Below are 18,568 nucleotides of genomic sequence, written 5' to 3'. Positions count from 1 at the left end.
CACTAGTACAGTGAAATGTTTATTGGTTTTATTTTATGAAACAAAACAAAACACCACCATTTTTATGCATTACATTATAAAAAGAAACAACAAGCAAATAAAATACATTAAAAAAATCAAAATCTGTTTTAATTGAAAGCTAATTCCAATTTGCACAATTTCAAATTTAAGCGCGCTCCTAGCCAGTGCTGCCAGATGTGTTGAGTTGCACAAAGCTCTTGACTTTACTGGTAAGTATCAGTACTTCTGCTGGTTCATGTCCTCGCTAACGTAGCGAATCGCAAGCTTACGCTTTCACAGTTGCAAGCTCAATCGCTCGTGCTCTGGTCACACTGCGAGCTGGCTCACAAAGTTTAGTCGCAAAAAAAATTCGCACCGAACAGAAGTTAATCGCCAATTTTATTACAATCGCACACGAAATAGCAGTATTATTGTTCTTACCACCGTTTGTTGTGGTTGTTGTTTGCATTTTTTTTATAGTGTTTTACCATCGAGTGTGCGTGAGAGTACCACAAAAACAGAAAACTTATATAGACAGCGATAGGGAGTTAGTTGTTTGTAGAGTGCCAAACTCGAAAGTGACTGCGTATTTAGCCTGAGTTTCGAGTCGCACCTTCTGCGAATCCATCCGGAAGGTTCCGCAGGCTCCGAAAGAGGCTCGTTTTCGAATTCCAACCGGATCGAACCCGGTCCGAAGGACATCGCAAGCGCCGGGCTATGCAGAGCTACGCGGACGCACTGAGTGCCAAGGGCTATCGCAGCTTCGGATTCGATACGGACATGGAGATGGACATGGACATGGGCTGCACCACGATGCGGCGCATCGAGAAGCGCAAAGGCGGTAAGTGTCTCACTGTGGGCGTGGCAGCTGCCGGCGCAGTGGGTGTAGTGTGTGTTTAGTTTACAGCAAGCCGATCAAATTTAGATCATCTGAAATTTGTACTAAATTTCACTAGCTAAAAGCATATTTAGTTCAAATTAGTTCAAATTGCAATAGCAATAACTTCGAACAATGGAGCACTTTTCATTTTGTTCGTGAATATATATTGCCAACTCATCTGCATATTTATTGCACTTTTGTGCAATTTAATTTGTGGAATGCATGCTGCACTATTGCGAAGCCAAACAATTTGATTGGTTTCAAAAGAAACCAATTTTCGCCGTTCTCATTTTGCATTTATTTTGCATTACAAATGATTAACGAAAACAGTGGCGTAGGCAGTCATTTTTTTAGGGGTTAGTTTTATTTTTGTATCTTTAAAAATAACGCTTATTCCTAACATAATGATGATACAACCTAAGCACTTTGCAATTATTCTGTAGTTGATTTGTGTTCCTCCTACGTCAATGTTAACAGGTTACAGGGAGCATTTACTTGAGGGACAGCTTCTGACCCCCGACCACGCCCCTTTCCCCCTGCGCCCCTGCATACGTGTGTGTGAAATGTATGCCTATGTGAGTGTGTGTGTGTCGGATGCATTGACTTTTGCGCCTTCGTTTACCTCGTTTACTGGTCATCGCCGTGAAATATTTCCACTTCCATGTCTAAAGAAGCTCTCACACACACAGCGTGCATGCGTGTGTGTGTGTGCCAATGCCTGTGTGTGTGTGTTCGCAATGACATGCAATTATTTTAATCAGTCGGCAAGAAAAAGGCGTGCTGGTAACTGTGCATAAATTATCTGGCTAAAGTACACTATGCATACTATAGTTTGTCCATTGATGGCGATGATAATGCTGATGATAATGATAATGTCCATGTGGAAGATGATGGGGGGTTCCTTTGACAACGAATCCCTTTTGCTGTCCTTCAATTATCTTCGTCTTTCTTTTCCCATGCACAGAGTTGCATGTCAAGCTGTACGTGTGTGTGTGTGCGTGCGTGTGTGTTGGTGGTCCACAGATGACGTCATTCTAGTTTCGATTTTCCGCTTTCTGTTGGGTCAAAATGTTCTCGGCCAAGAAAAGTTGGTAATAAATCTTAGTAAATTGCACGAAACATTGGTTTTCCCCCTTGTATGCACACAAATCTCATTCATTCCATCTCTTGATTAGTGCGATTACTCTTTTTTCTTGCAGTGCAGTTCCGCAATAAGGGTTTTCAAGAAAGCAAAAGCGGAACAGGCATCTTGAATTATATTATTAATATCCAAAGTAAAATTCGAATCGAATTGATGCAAAAACTCCTTCACTTTTCATGCATATTATTCAATATTCCTCAAGCAAACCTAATTTATCTCACATTGTCCCGTGTTTGCATACCTGTTATGTGCCCTTTTTTTATTGTTTTCATACAGTTTAAGTGCTACATTTTACTTACTTTCCACTTGTTTGGTTCGCATTTTTGCGTTTCTGTTGATGCAGCAAACAAACGCAATGGGCAAAACTAACAGCAAATACGAAGCCATTTAGAAAATTGGTTAAACATGAGGCGAGCTCATGCGACGGCAGAGCGACAGACAGACACATTTATATTTATGGGCCAGACTGTATGTGGGCCAATTAGCCGCTTCTATTTGCACTGACTCATCGCTGGGAAGGTTCGCAGAAGCGAATTGGAGGTGATGATCCAACCGAAACCCAACCCCCCAGGGAAAATATAAGAGCCCATGGACCTGAAACCCAACTCCGTTCGAATTGTGCAGTCCAACGACTTTAATCTAATCTAGAGCATGGCAGGGCGGGTTTATTGTTTGTCCAGCTAAATTTATGGATGCCCCGAACACCACGTGGCCATTCGGTGGCCAGAAATGGGCATTCTTTCACACTCAAATGGTATTTCAAGTGGTAAAGGTATTTATTAAAAATAAAACATATGTACCATGTGGGGAATGGTCGGAAAACCAATATCACTAGGCTATAATCTACATAATATAAACGATAATAGCTAAAATTATATTATAAGAAACAGTTACTTCTTTTATTTTCTTCCGCTTCTCTACGTTTCCTCTTCTTGTTTATGTTTCCTTATCAGCAACTCAGATATGCCAGCTACTTTTGCACAGTAAGAAAAAAACATAATAAACATATTACAAGTTTATTCATACTTGTGATTCCTATCTATTTGTAACTACTTATAAATCAAATCGTAAAGAGCCAATCTTGCACATTGCACATATGTTGACGTTTCTCTAATCATTGATATACGTTAGTGATAGAATTATGAAACTAAAATTGTACACACGAGTACGCGGAATTACTCCTCTTATCGGTCTATAAATACACTTGGTGAATAACAACATCCAAATTTGAGTGCGATTCGCATTCAAACACACAGATGTATATGAATGCACATGTATGTACATAAGAACGTGCGCGTTCATAATTCGTGGGAATCGGTACCGGGTCTATTATCTACTATCTGCCTAGTGCCTATCTGCATCTAGTGCTCAGATCCCATTCTAATACTTATATCATCATCCACTCAATTGGGGCAGTCATTTGGTCGACATGTGTCCGCTGCTTATGAGAAATGTGTTCTGTTCAATCAGCGCGAGAAACTAAGGAACCGAATGGCAAAAGTCCCGATCCATTCGCATAATTACAACTTAAGCTACAATGTATCTTAGTGGGGCTCTAAAATGTAATTTTAACAACTAGAAAGGCAAGCATACGTACTAAACATTTTATAAATAATTTAAGTTATCCTTGGTTTCAAATCAAGATCACCTGGCGCTATATTGTTAGCCAGCACTGTGCCCACGGCAGCTGGCTTCTGTCCATCGTAGGCATAGGTCAGGGTTTTCCAATTAGAAACAAATAATAATAATAAAAAGGCGGGCGGCAAAAAGAAAACAATACTGCATTTCCCACCCCTACATATATGCCTGTACTGTTTAAGCCCCTAAATGATTTATTTGTGACAACACAAATGCCGACTCTCTTGGCTTTTCTTACGCTCAGCCTTCTCTTTTCCGACTGGCTTTTCTCTTACTTTTCCGACGGCGGAAATCAAGACTAAATGCAGATAGTCATGCCAAATAAAGCTGTTTATAGTCATAGCTTATTATAACATATACGTGTGGCAGATTTTCCAATCAAAGCGACCAAAACTGAGTGGAAAATCAGAGTCAGTTGTCGGCGCGAAGTCGAATCGAGCGGAAAGTCGAAAGTATAGCCGCGGCTAAAGTCGTTCTTTTGCCGACTTTTCCTGGCTGGCATTACGCAAGTCACGGCGGCAGAAAGTTGGCCATATTTTCATGTGAAAATCAATAGTGGCCATCTCTCAGTGGGCACTTTGCCCAAGAAAAATACAAAAAAATATTTAAAGAAAAAAAAACACGAAAATCCCGAACGCAGCAATTAATAAGTTCGCAATTCGGTCAATAAACACAAAACAAAGAGCGTTGCCAAAAATATAACGAGATAAAATGAAATGAGCTTAAGCACAATCGAATAATAAATTGAAACGTACAACAGATAAACAAACGCATATATGCACGTCTATAAGAATGCCCATCTTTCTATATATACGTATGAATATATTATATACATAAACATATATATAGATATTCATTTGTATAGTATATGTATGATTGTTTGCATATCGCACACTCGGCAAATAAGGCAAATGAACTGACAATGACTTGCAGACATGGCGAAAAGCGCACAAATACCAGGTTGAACAAACCAATTCTCCTATGAAGCTATCAAAGAAAAAAAAAAGCTGAAAAAACTTCACATGGGTTATTAACAACCCACCGCTAACCACCGATACCGATACTCCAATTCCAATTCCAATTTTGGCTCCCATCTGGGGGCTATTGATAAGCACTTCTGACAGGGCGTTAAACAAATCGAGCCGAGCCCTCCTAATAGAGGAAAGTTACCAGACCAGAATACGAATAGCAAGCTACGAACTTGAAGTGGCGTGTCAAGGAGGCAGCCCTATCGTACTTATCACTTGTCGATCGATCCGATCGAAACATCGCCAAAATGGGTCATTAATTTGGTGGTCTATAAGCATTATGTAGAAATTATGAATCATACTCGAGTTAACGAACCGATTTGACAATGATAAATGAGCATATATAGGTGGTTTCAAGTTGACAAATCAAAAGTTCCATAATCAATTTAAAGCGTGGCAAAGTATAATGCATTTTTGACCAATGAGGTCCGTCTTTTGGCCAAATCATTTCTAAAATTTACCTAAAATTATGTGTAGTACTTCGCCGAGTTTGTAAATTAGTTTTTCATTTGAATAGCATTTAAATTTAAAAATCTTAAATTTTTGCCACTTTCGCAAATTTGGTAATTACAAAAATAAAGAAAAGAATCATTTTTTTGACCAAAACTTTAAAATTAGTGTTCCAAATATGGAATGTCGCATATCATTAAGTTCGTAATTAAATTTTCAATTAAACTGTATTTAAAAGTAAGAATTACATTTTTTTAAATTTTTTGCAAATTTTGATGATGTAACCCCTTACAAAAAATGAAAAAAAATGACCCGAAAATAAATTTTCCTAAATTCTGCAAAAAGTGATAGGGATCTTTAGGATTTTAAATATGCTGTTTAATGCTGTTAACCTAAAAATTTCATTATTTTCGCAAAAAAATATGAAAAAGTAGTCCAAACTCGGAATGTCATACCTCGTTGAGCTCGTAATTAAATTTCCAATCAAACTGTCTTCAAACATGGAAATTTTATTTTTTTGCCATTTTTTGCTAATTTTGAACATGGCAAAAAATGCAAAAAATGCGAAAATTTACACAAAAAAATATTTTCCTAAATCCTTCAAAAAGTGATAGGAATCGTTAGCCTTGGTAATTAGCTGCTCAACAAAGTTATTCTTTCATCTTTATGACAATTTTTATCGAAGTTATGACTAAAATTCCGTTTGTAAAATCTCGTCTTTGGCAAAAGCCGTGTTTCCAAATTTCGCACATCAAATAATCAAATTTTTTGCCACAACTTCAAAAATAATTACCTGAATATGGAATGTCATACCTCGTTGAGCTCGTAATTAAATTTCCAATCCAAATCCAAATATGGAATGTCATACCTCGTTGAGTTTGTTTTTTAAATCCCAATCGATTTGTATTCAAGTTTGGGTATTCTAGGTTTTTTCAATTTTTCGCAAATTTTGATGATGGTACCAAGTGATCATAATCAGTAACAGGTGTATACTGAAAACCAACTGATCGTTGGTCACCTTCTGGAATTCCTGTTCGCCTGGTAATTTAAACCGAAAAATCAAACAATTTGCATTACAAAATACGCGTTTTTGTGCCGAATTTGTTAGATTTTTGGATTTTTGGTACCAAGTGATCATAATCAGTAACAGGTGTACTCTGAAAACCAACTGATCGTTGGTCACCTTCTGGAATTCCTGTTCGCCTGGTAATTTAAACCGAAAAATCAAACAATTTGCATTACAAAATACGCGTTTTTGTGCCGAATTTGTTAGATTTTTGGATTTTTGGTACCAAGTGATCATAATCAGTAACAGGTGTATACTGAAAACCAACTGATCGTTGGTCACCTTCTGGAATTCCTGTTCGCCTGGTAATTTAAACCGAAAAATCAAACAATTTGCATTACAAAATACGCGTTTTTGTGCCGAATTTGTTAGATTTTTGGATTTTTGGTACCAAGTGATCATAATCAGTAACAGGTGTACTCTGAAAACCAACTGATCGTTGGTCACCTTCTGGAATTCCTGTTCGCCTGGTAATTTAAACCGAAAAATCAAACAATTTGCATTACAAAATACGCGTTTTTGTGCCGAATTTGTTAGATTTTTGGATTTTTGGTACCAAGTGATCATAATCAGTAACAGGTGTATACTGAAAACCAACTGATCGTTGGTCACCTTCTGGAATTCCTGTTCGCCTGGTAATTTAAACCGAAAAATCAAACAATTTGCATTACAAAATACGCGTTTTTGTGCCGAATTTGTTAGATTTTTGGATTTTTGGTACCAAGTGATCATAATCAGTAACAGGTGTATACTGAAAACCAACTGATCGTTGGTCACCTTCTGGAATTCCTGTTCGCCTGGTAATTTAAACCGAAAAATCAAACAATTTGCATTACACAAAATACGCGTTTTTGTGCCGAATTTGTTAGATTTTTGGATTTTTGGTACCAAGTGATCATAATCAGTAACAGGTGTACTCTGAAAACCAACTGATCGTTGGTCACCTTCTGGAATTCCTGTTCGCCTGGTAATTTAAACCGAAAAATCAAACAATTTGCATTACAAAATACGCGTTTTTGTGCCGAATTTGTTAGATTTTTGGATTTTAGGTACCAAGTCATCATAATCAGTAACAGGTGTACTCTGAAAACCAACTGATCGTTGGTCACCTTCTGGAATTCCTGTTCGCCTGGTAATTTAAACCGAAAAATCAAACAATTTGCATTACAAAATACGCGTTTTTGTGCCGAATTTGTTAGATTTTTGGTACCAAGTGATCATAATCAGTAACAGGTGTACTCTGAAAACCAACTGATCGTTGGTCACCTTCTGGAATTCCTGTTCGCCTGGTAATTTAAACCGAAAAATCAAACAATTTGCATTACAAAATACGCGTTTTTGTGCCGAATTTGTTAGATTTTTGGATTTTAGGTACCAAGTGATCATAATCAGTAACAGGTGTATACTGAAAACCAACTGATCGTTGGTCACCTTCTGGCATTTCTGTTCGCCTGGTAATTTAAACCGAAAAATCAAACAATTTGCATTACAAAATACGCGTTTTTGTGCCGAATTTGTTAGATTTTTGGATTTTTGGTACCAAGTGATCATAATCAGTAACAGGTGTACTCTGAAAACCAACTGATCGTTGGTCACCTTCTGGAATTCCTGTTCGCCTGGTAATTTAAACCGAAAAATCAAACAATTTGCATTACAAAATACGCGTTTTTGTGCCGAATTTGTTAGATTTTTGGATTTTAGGTACCAAGTCATCATAATCAGTAACAGGTGTACTCTGAAAACCAACTGATCGTTGGTCACCTTCTGGAATTCCTGTTCGCCTGGTAATTTAAACCGAAAAATCAAACAATTTGCATTACAAAATACGCGTTTTTGTGCCGAATTTGTTAGATTTTTGGATTTTAGGTACCAAGTGATCATAATCAGTAACAGGTGTATACTGAAAACCAACTGATCGTTGGTCACCTTCTGGCATTTCTGTTCGCCTGGTAATTTAAACCGAAAAATCAAACAATTTGCATTACAAAATACGCGTTTTTGTGCCGAATTTGTTAGATTTTTGGATTTTTGGTACCAAGTGATCATTGCAAATTTTGATGATGTAAAAAATGAGAAAAAATGACCTGAAAATAAATTTTCCTAAATTCTGCAAAAAGTGATAGGGATCGTTAGCATTGGTAATTAGCTGCTCAAAACAGTTATTCTTTATGACCATATTTAGCCAAGATATGATGAAAATTCCAATCGGAAATATTTTTTGTTTTGCAAAAACAGTTTTTAAAATTTCACTAATAAAATATTCAGTTTTTTGGCCACAACTTTAAAAGTAAGTGTCTCACCAAAGAATATCATAGCTCGTTGAGCTCGTAATTAAATTTGCAATCAAACTGTGTTCAAACATGGGAAATTTATTTTTTCGCCATTTTTTGCAAATTTTGATGATACCCCTTACAAAAAATGTGAAAATTGACCCCAAAAATTAATTTCCCTAAATTCTTCAAAAAATCATAGGGATCTTTATGACCACTTATATCCTTGTTATAGTGAAGAAGACCTTCGTAAAATTTGATTTTTTTTACCGAATCCACAATAAATGGAAAAACTGTTATTCCTATAATTCATATGCCCATTCTTAGCCAATCTGAAGATGTCAATGTTAAAGACAATGCCATAGTGTTATTCTTCTAATATGTACATGTATAATTTCACTGGGTTCGAAGAGCTTTGATCTTGAAAACCCCCATTGCGTTCCACCCATTCGGCGTGGATATATGCAGTTTGTTTATCCAAAATATTGTTTATAATTAGCAAACATTGTGGGCTTTCCGAGCTTTGTGCCGCGGCCGTGTTTGCGAGTGACTAGAAAGCTCCCTACCAACTTTACCCGATATATAAACTTTGGATCCGCTGGGATCGGGAGAGGTGTGAAACTATATAGAGAGTGAGAGGAGAGAAAGCAGAGGAAAACACTGAGACGTAGACAAAGAAAAAAGCGAAAGACAGGCGCGTAGGAGATGCGCGAATTGCGTCGGACGGAATTCAAACTAAATTAAGTGCAGTCGATCGCGGGCGGCATATATCCCACCGATCCGAACCGACAGTTGCCCAAAGACATTGCCCCAGAGCAGAATCTCGAGCAGAGCGGCGACACCTGTCACCGGGGGAATTACATAAAAAAATAAAAAAAAAAAACACACACAAACACTCAACATTTTCACAACTCAGAAATCAGTAATAAACAACGGAGAAAAATCGAAACAAATCAACACGAAACACGCATTTGGAATAGCCGATAGCCAATATAGACGTTCAGGATCCCAGGATCCAGGATCTCAATTGCCGAGATGTCGTACCGCGGAATGCTGAGCACCTCGGACGGTTCGCCCGTCGAGCTGCGCGTCCAGGATGTGGACTCCTTTGACGGATCGATGATGTCCCATGCGGCCACCAATGCCGGCGGTCCGCTGGGCAGCAAGGCCAGCGGCAAGAGCCTCAACGCCTGCACCTCCATGTCCATGCCCCAAAAGCCGAGTTCCCTAAGGGCGACCCCCAGCCGCTGCCCATGTAAGTGAATGCATCGCGACGACACAAGCCACACGAACCACCCAACCGCCACCCACTGACCTCGTGCACTGCGAGAAAACACAGCAGTCCAGTTAATAACAAAACATAACAAAACAAAAGGGCAAAACATGCCCTTTAAACAATGAAGATGGGTTAACTTATTTCTTGCAAATCATCTCTTGCCTATTATAATATTATAGCAAGTTGAATGTTTCTATGTCATCTCTTTCTTGCGATGTCTTTGTCTTTCCCTCTCTCTCTCTCTCTCTCTATTTTCTCTGCTGCAAAAAGAAAGCAAATGACATTCACTCTCCCACGCACACAGCAAAGCACTCTCACTCAAAAAAAAAAACCTGTAGCAATAACTCACACGGTTCGCTACACTCGAAGAAATGCATTGTGGATGCAGATATGATGTTTACTTACAAGTTGTATTTAAAAACTTGTTAACTTGTTAACTATGCTTGTTTTATTAAGCAAATATTAATTGTTGCTTACAAACCGCATTTCAGTTGCCTGGAAATTGTTTAAATTATTTATTATTGTATGCAGCACTGCATTGTTTCAGTGTAGCGCTAATCCTCTGTCGCTGCGCTGCCAATCAGTCGCAACATCTCTTAAGTCGCACTAACCCATATAAAAATATAGGAAAGTTATAATACCCTGTAAAGTGGTCGTTCAAAATCTTAAAACGTTTTGCCAACCACAACTTATATATTATATACTTTAAAATATACAAAAATAAAAAGATAATAAATCAGTTTAGATTGTGTCAATCAAGCTTCTGCGAATATATTCTCCTGTGCCTTGTGGAATATTAAGCTTTTTAGTTAAGATAATTAGCCCACTTAAATATGATTCTTTGCCGCGGGTTTATTCCTTTGATGATAGGTGATTATTGTTGTATTTGTGACCTTGAAGTGTATTCCAACTTCGGATCGTTTTAATCAGTCTCCTCATCTAGTTTGTTGTTTTTTGAGTGCGTGTTTTGATTTTGCCAGTATTTTTGCTATCTCCACTGTCAGCCCCTCTCTCCACCATTTCCGCCTCTTTCGTGCTGTTTTACACTGCAAAAAATATATAAAAGAACAATAAAAATACATAATATTAGCTATTATAATCTGTATGTGAATTATTACCTAAAATACAAGTGATCTATTTAAATGATCTTTGATATCAGTTAGTTCAGATTAATAATTTCACAGTGAATCTAAGCTTATATGTAAATCTTTTTCAGTGCCCTTCTATTTTTTAAAACTTTGTTGTTCGCCAATTTGTAGTCGCCAATCAATTCCGTTTGGTTGTTTTCTTGGGAGCCAATGTTTTAGTTCGTTTAATTTTCTTTTTTGTATTATTTATTTGTGCCCCCGAAGATGATGCGCCTCTGCTGCAGTCGCAGTCTCAGTCGCTGCCTCTGTCGACGTCGGTTGATCTCGGCCTGGAATTCTCCGATCTTCGACGTTTTCCAATTTCATTCAGGCGACAACTCTCGACCAAGTTACTTCACAACACAACCTTGTCTACGATCCTCCGATTTCCCGGGTTTTCTCTGCATTTTCTGTACACTTTTCCACTGCCATGAACTTCAATCGCATGGACACCGCCCATCGGTTGCGCGTAGATGTTCGACTTTATGGGGGACCGATGGGGAATCAGCTAAATGACAAGGGCACCGCCTCCTCCACGCCCACCATTTCTTCAGACGATCTCAGTAGGTTTAGCACCACATGGGCTCTATAACTTGATAACATTACCTGTTTTATTTAAATCCCTATAAATGTGATTCTCTTCTGATTAGGTGATCTCGCCGATTCCCCGGTGGATGAGAAGGCCGAAGCTGATGTGGAGGTGACCAACGAGATCTCGGCGCCCTATGAAGTGCCCCAATTTCCCATTGAACAGATCGAGAAGAAGCTGCAAATCCAGCGCCATCTCAATGAAAAGTGAGTGTTAGAAACAACATATACATATATCATAAAGATGTTCCTATAACGATTAAAATTAAATGCTAATCTAGCTTCGAGAGATTATACTTTTAAATTGTTGAATTTTGAGAAGAACCCTGATTAGTTTTCTCTTATCAGCAAAAGTTTAGTGATTTGCTATTGGCAACTATAACATATTACAGTTTAATCAGTTATTAATAGGACTTACAACCTGTCTTACGTGCTACATTTAATAAAATATAATACGTTTTTAAGAAGCTGTACACTTTCAAAATGTAAGTTCACACAAAATATAGGAAAGTTCTTTTTTTTTAATTTTTAAAATAATCTTTATAAGTATTGTGCGGTGACTTTAAATCCCCATTATGTGGTTATACCAATCAGATCCGAACCTAAATCGGCTCTGCTTCGCCTCGGATTTGTTTACTTTACATGCAAAGCAGACAAAAAACACGACGAGTTCACAGATCTCGTGATTGAGTCCTTATCAGCATTTCTATATAAAGGTTAGATTTTTTTCAAGGCTAAAATCTCTATTAAACAAACAAAGAAATATCAAAGATGACAAAAATAAAAACAAATCTTATCTGCAAACATATGAAAATATGTTTTTACATCTGAATCTACATCTATTTACTTTGAATATTTTGTAATTCCAACATATCTTAACATATTATTAGGATCTGAATACATTTCTTCTTATATTTCATAATAGATGGAAATATTTTTTTTTTAATATTTTGTAATTCCCACATATTTTAACATATTAGGATTTGCATGGGATTCAGTCATGAGCAGTTTCTATAGCCCCGTAATGAGGCGGCCACAAGGTGTAGGCGTTGCAATTATCAGTCTGCCAGGTGGGCGTTCGGTGAATGTATGCAGTAGATTCCCGGGGGTAATCCAAAGTGGGTTTATGTCTGCCGACAGAGTCCGGATTTCTGTTTGGGTTTTCATTTTTGGCCGGGGAAAGTGTGGACCGATGCAGAACACGTTTTGATTTTGAATGGAAGTGCATTAGACAGACAGCCACGACGGAGGTGACGGACTTTCGCCCAAGCCGCCTAAAATCGAGCTGGCAGTGGTGGTTATGGTGGTGGTGCCGGGGCTTATGGCGTAATGAACCACCACCACCACCGTCAGCCCGCCGCCAGGAGAACCACTGCAAGCGACGGTTGAGTTCTGGCGCGGATGCCGTCACTTTCAGTACGCTCCGATCCAATAAACGGGCAGCTCAACGGCGCGAAACGCGGCCCAAAGTTACCCACCTGGCACTACACTGTACTACACTACCTGTGCGACCTCCGCTGACATTGAGCCCTCCTAATAGGCAAAACCAGCCATCGAACTGCCATCCAGCCCATCCATAGCCACCCACTGTCCCACTAAAATTCACCATCCATTGTTGTTCGTGTCGCACGCCAGGCGTCGCTCAAAAAAAAAAAAGAAAATAAAAAAAAAAAAGAGGCGAAGAAGCCAAAAAGCGGCGTTGGCAAAAACTTTCCAACTCGCACGGACACTTCAAGTTTCTTTTTTTTGGGCATAAACTTAGAATTCTGACAGGTTTCGCACGCCAGTTAAAAAAGCAAAAAGGGGAAATCCCCAAGTGACGGGTTTATATATATATATATTCAGATATTGCAGAAGGCTTGACAATTTTGGAGGGGCATTATCTGCCCATCTAGTGATATTGAAACTAAGTCTTAGTTTTAAGTTCTAGAGAGTTGATCTTGGAGTGTGTACCCTTTAAATTATCTTAGATATGAAGTTCAAGAAACACAGTTACTCTGTGCGTTTTTTAGGAATCTAAGTTGTTTTATTGCTAAAGCTTATTCGCCAGACAAAGGACAATCGAAGCATAGAAATTTAGCTTAGATACTGTACCAAGACACGCAATTTGTGGCAACTTTGAATTGGGGTTTTGGGGGTTGCAAGAGGTATCTTAAATAGCGTGCTGGATTGCAAATTAGCGACAATCGGTAGCTTTGCATTGCCATAAATCAACTGGTCAATCGATCATTACCCTATCTCCATCGCCATCAAAGTGAAGAGAGACCCGTGGCGAAGTGCTCCAATTGGCGGTGGTCACTAGTCCAGGCAGGATGTCCTTCGCGGATGACAGCTATAGCTTTGGTCGCTGCTACGAGTATCAGCCCGATGATTGCAAATGGTCAGCCTAGCAGGAGATCCCTTATATATTGCATACACACGTAGTACCAAAGTTGTCAGTGACTAAATCCGTAACAGATTGTTGTAAGATCTAAAGAAATCTAAAGCGAGCTTTATGTATCGAGGCTATTTCCTCTCCTATTTACACTAGGAGGGTCAGTGTTTTGAATGCATTGTGTTTATATAGCATTCATAATTTTGGTATTTGTCTCAATTTTTCAGGCAGGCTACAGGACCTAGACCCGTGGCCGCAGCCGCCGTTTTGGCCACAAACAGGGAATCATCCAGCAGCACCGAGGGCCGCGAGACCGTCGTTGATATGGAGAGAAACGATGCGGACATCAACTTTCAGCGGGTCTCCATTTCGGGTGAGGACACCAGTGGCGTGCCGCTCGAGGATCTGGAGCGGGCCTCGACCCTGCTGATCGAGGCACTGCGCCTGCGTAGCCACTACATGGCCATGTCGGATCAATCGTTTCCCTCGACCACGGCTCGATTCCTCAAGACAGTGAAGCTCAAGGATCGCATCAACAATCTGCCCGTCAAGGAGGTGTCGGGTGAGTTCTTGTATTCCATCAATCCAATCCCCCATTCCCATAAGGAAGAGTGCTAAGCTATCTTCTGGTCTGCCGCTGTACAGTGGTATCTTCGACTTATATCCTAATGCATAGACTGGGTCGATTTGTGGTCTTAACTTAAACGCTGCTTTGGTGTATTTCATAAAATCGACCCAGCCCATCGCAAATGTGTAAATATGTATGAAAGTGCAATAATGTACAATTGTCCCTAAGTGTTGTAATGCACCCAATTTATAAATATTATTAATATATGGCAATTAATTCACTTGCGAGTGAATAATGTATAATACAAGTTGGCATTAGTGTTTTGTGTAAACTGTACGTGCCGGCGTTGCCACCTCATTTAATTGCAGAGTTTAGCTCGTGTGTCCGTCTCTATCTCGCCTCCGCCTTAGCCGCCTCGCTCAAGTCTCTCTCCGTTTCGTTTTCATGTCCTCCGTTTTTTATTTAGAGCCTTTAACGAGCAACTGTTTTCCAGTTGGCCGGTCTATGTTACATACTATGTATATGTTTGAGCCTTTTTAGCCCCCTTTTTTTATTTCAATTTGATTTCTTATCAACTATTTATTTCTCTTCTCGTATTTTTCATTATTTCTTATAGACATCATTCGCAAAATGAGTGTAGCGAACATACAAGGTAATTCGTGTGCACACCCGATTTTCCTGCCTTCCCGCTTCCCTCCTATTCAACTATTCCACCACGTTCAACAAGAACAACTCCTTCTAACTTTCTGCCTGAAATTTGATTTCCGTTGAGCACTGCTTTATCTTGTTTTGTGTTCTTAATGGTTACCTCACGCTCCTAACCTCAAAATATAGATAAAAACGCTGCTTTCAACGCAGAGAGTGTGGCCAGCTCTTAGTTATTCAGTGTGATTGTAATTAAAAAACAAATACATAAGTTTCCAGAATGTGTTAATGACCAACCTTAAATCTATAGTAATAATTTATGTTACCTGTTTCCCAGTTCGCATAATAGTTTATAAGATTAATTGCTGCATCCAATTTGTACAATTATGCAATACTAAATTGGCCACCTTAATCTGCAGTTGTCTCCCTCTCCTGCTGCATTAAACATAATGCTGGTCACACTCATCTCTAGCTATTTCGCCCGCTATAAAAACTTGGCAAAAACACATTGCAGAATTGAACTTTCTGTCAAACACTCGCATGGATGTTTTCATTGACCGTTTATTATTTAACTTCCACTGTATTTTTGCATATGTTACTTGTGTGTTCTAAATATTTGCCACCACAAAAGAACAACAAAAACACGCCCCAGCTTAAATCACAAACGATATAAAAGCTTAAACTCTCACCGTTCGTCACTCACTTTTTTGTCCTTTAAAAGGGAAAAGCCTTGTACAAAAGGAAAGACTTAACTACTCCACTTTGAAAGCTTTTGTAGCGCACGAGTGGAACTCAGATGTATTTTCTAGTATCCTGTCGTCCTTTAAATTAATAGGAATTAATTTAAGACATAAAATCGTAATTTAATTATGCTTCAAAAGCTTAAAAGAAAATTCGAAGATAGAATATTTAAAAAGATAAGAGCATAATAGGTGTACTGATATTAAAGGTCCACTCTAAAGCACGTTGTAGACACCAATACTTACTGAGAATAACACTCGCACAAACACCTGAGTGTAGAGTGTTGTTTTTGCCACTAACTGTACCAATTACCATTGCTGCTGCGATCGCCTTCAAAACTAAACGAATTTCTATTTTTGAATTTAAATTTAACACAAACACACTCGTCCCAAATTGCTTCGAAACTGTTAAGAATCTGCAGATGTCCATTTGAGACATTCGCCAATGAAGATTACAAATCCGTGGAACGTCGAGTTTCCCAATGACGAAGATTTCAAGATCAAGCCCCTCAACGGAGTGTTTCACATTTACGAGAATGATGTAAGTATCTATCTAGCTTACATATGTCTGCTCACGAGCACGCCACGAATCCTTACAAACTAATAACATTCCAGGACGAAAGCAGTGAGATCAAATTCGAATATCCAGATATGAGCCAATTCGTGAACGACATGCAGGTCATGTGCAATATGATTGCCGATGGGCCATTGTAAGTATTTTCAGCAAAGGATCAAATCGATTAAGATATAGAAATAATGTCAAACGCTCGACTTTCATAGGAAATCTTTCTGCTATCGACGTCTCTGCTATCTGTCGTCCAAGTATCAGATGCACGTGCTCCTCAACGAGCTGCGTGAGCTGGCAGCCCAGAAGGCGGTGCCGCATCGCGATTTCTACAACACCCGCAAGGTGGACACCCACATCCATGCCGCATCCTGCATGAACCAGAAGCATCTGCTGCGTTTCATCAAGAAGACGCTGAAGAACAACGCCAACGAGGTGGTCACCGTTACCAATGGCCAGCAAATGACTCTGGCCCAGGTGTTCCAGTCGATGAACCTGACCACCTACGACCTGACCGTCGACATGCTGGACGTCCATGCCGATCGCAACACGTTCCATCGCTTCGACAAGTTCAACTCCAAGTACAATCCCATTGGAGAGTCACGGCTCAGGGAGGTCTTCCTCAAGACGGACAACTATCTGAATGGCAAATACTTTGCACAGATCATAAAGGTGGATATTAATTTACAACTAATTACGAATATAAACTAATTCTTATTTTTACTTGCCAGGAAGTGGCCTTTGATCTGGAGGAATCCAAGTACCAGAACGCCGAGCTGCGTCTCTCCATCTATGGCAAGTCGCCGGATGAGTGGTACAAACTGGCCAAGTGGGCCATCGACAATGATGTGTACAGCTCGAACATTCGCTGGCTCATCCAAATACCCCGTCTCTTCGACATCTTCAAGTCGAACAAGATGATGAAGTCATTCCAGGAGATCTTGAACAACATATTCCTGCCGCTCTTCGAGGCGACAGCCCGACCCAGTAAGCATCCCGAGTTGCATCGCTTTCTGCAGTACGTGATCGGATTCGATTCGGTGGACGATGAGTCCAAGCCGGAGAATCCGCTCTTCGACAACGATGTGCCCCGTCCGGAGGAGTGGACCTACGAGGAGAATCCGCCCTATGCCTACTATATCTACTATATGTACGCCAACATGACGGTGCTGAACAAGTTTAGACAGTGAGTGAAAGTATATTGATATTGATACATATGATTTATTAACCCACTGTTACTTTGCCACATCAGATCGCGCAACATGAACACCTTTGTGCTGCGGCCCCATTGCGGCGAGGCTGGACCCGTGCAGCATCTAGTTTGTGGCTTCCTCATGGCCGAGAACATCTCCCACGGGCTTCTGCTGCGCAAGGTGCCCGTGCTGCAGTATCTGTATTATCTGACCCAGATCGGCATCGCCATGTCGCCGCTGTCGAACAACTCGCTGTTCCTCAACTACCATCGCAATCCGCTGCCAGAGTATTTGGCCCGTGGCCTCATCATTTCCCTCTCCACGGATGATCCCTTGCAATTCCACTTCACCAAGGTGGGCTAGCCTATATATGCTTTTATAGTCAGCATTAAATTAACCCATGTCCCTTTTTCAGGAACCCCTCATGGAGGAGTACAGCATTGCGGCCCAGGTGTGGAAGCTCAGCTCATGCGACATGTGCGAGCTGGCCAGGAACAGTGTGATGATGAGCGGATTCCCACATGCCGTGAGTTCCAAGCATGCTTTCGTTTATGTCCGGACAAGTGATTCCAATTCCGATTTCATCCACAGATCAAACAGCAGTGGCTGGGACCCATCTACTACGAGGACGGTATAATGGGCAACGACATCACGCGCACCAATGTGCCAGAGATCCGTGTGGCCTATCGCTATGAGACACTGCTGGACGAGCTGTCCAACATCTTCAAGGTGAACCAGACGTGCTCCATCGCAGACATGAACGCCACATAGTCTGGTCCATGTGGTACATCTGCTCCATCGCGTTGCTGTGGCTTCCTATGCTAACTTAATGCAAATTACGCAGATATATACGCTAGTTATATACATAATTTAAATGTTTCTGTACTAACCAAAATGTAAACGCGGCAGACCAAAACCTTTAAATATACAAAACTTGTACACGAAACTTATTCATCAAACTTTTATTTAAAAGTAATCATTAAGGTAAAAAATATGTGTCGAGCTTTGGGTTCAAAAGT

General features: G+C 39.8%; 1 protein-coding gene across 12 annotated transcripts; it reads left to right on the top strand.

The window, feature by feature from the left end:
- Positions 1 to 361: 361 nt before the first annotated feature.
- On the top strand, positions 362 to 18,499 carry LOC27206632 (AMP deaminase 2). 12 transcript variants are annotated; one of them, XM_039297000.2, is made up of 11 exons: positions 362 to 841; positions 11,527 to 11,671; positions 14,066 to 14,400; positions 15,023 to 15,058; positions 16,205 to 16,332; positions 16,407 to 16,501; positions 16,572 to 17,028; positions 17,088 to 17,542; positions 17,609 to 17,903; positions 17,965 to 18,075; positions 18,141 to 18,499. In XM_039297000.2, exons 1-11 carry the CDS (start codon positions 718 to 720, stop codon positions 18,318 to 18,320), a joined length of 2,361 nt encoding a protein of 786 aa, XP_039152934.1. In that variant the 5' UTR covers positions 362 to 717; the 3' UTR covers positions 18,321 to 18,499. The 12 variants fall into 12 exon arrangements, with proteins under 12 accessions (XP_039152934.1, XP_039152939.1, XP_039152930.1 ...); XM_039296996.2 differs by lacking the exon at positions 362 to 841 and adding an exon at positions 9,210 to 9,728 and having other exon boundaries at positions 16,214 to 16,332; XM_039296995.2 differs by lacking the exon at positions 362 to 841 and adding an exon at positions 9,211 to 9,728.
- The last annotated feature ends 69 nt before the right edge of the window (positions 18,500 to 18,568 follow it).

The sequence above is a fragment of the Drosophila simulans genome, chromosome X (assembly GCF_016746395.2).
Source record: "Drosophila simulans strain w501 chromosome X, Prin_Dsim_3.1, whole genome shotgun sequence".
Classification (NCBI taxonomy): Eukaryota; Metazoa; Arthropoda; class Insecta; order Diptera; family Drosophilidae; genus Drosophila; species Drosophila simulans.
Note: the sequence above shows the minus strand (reverse complement) of the source record. Positions and strands in the feature narration are given on the sequence as shown.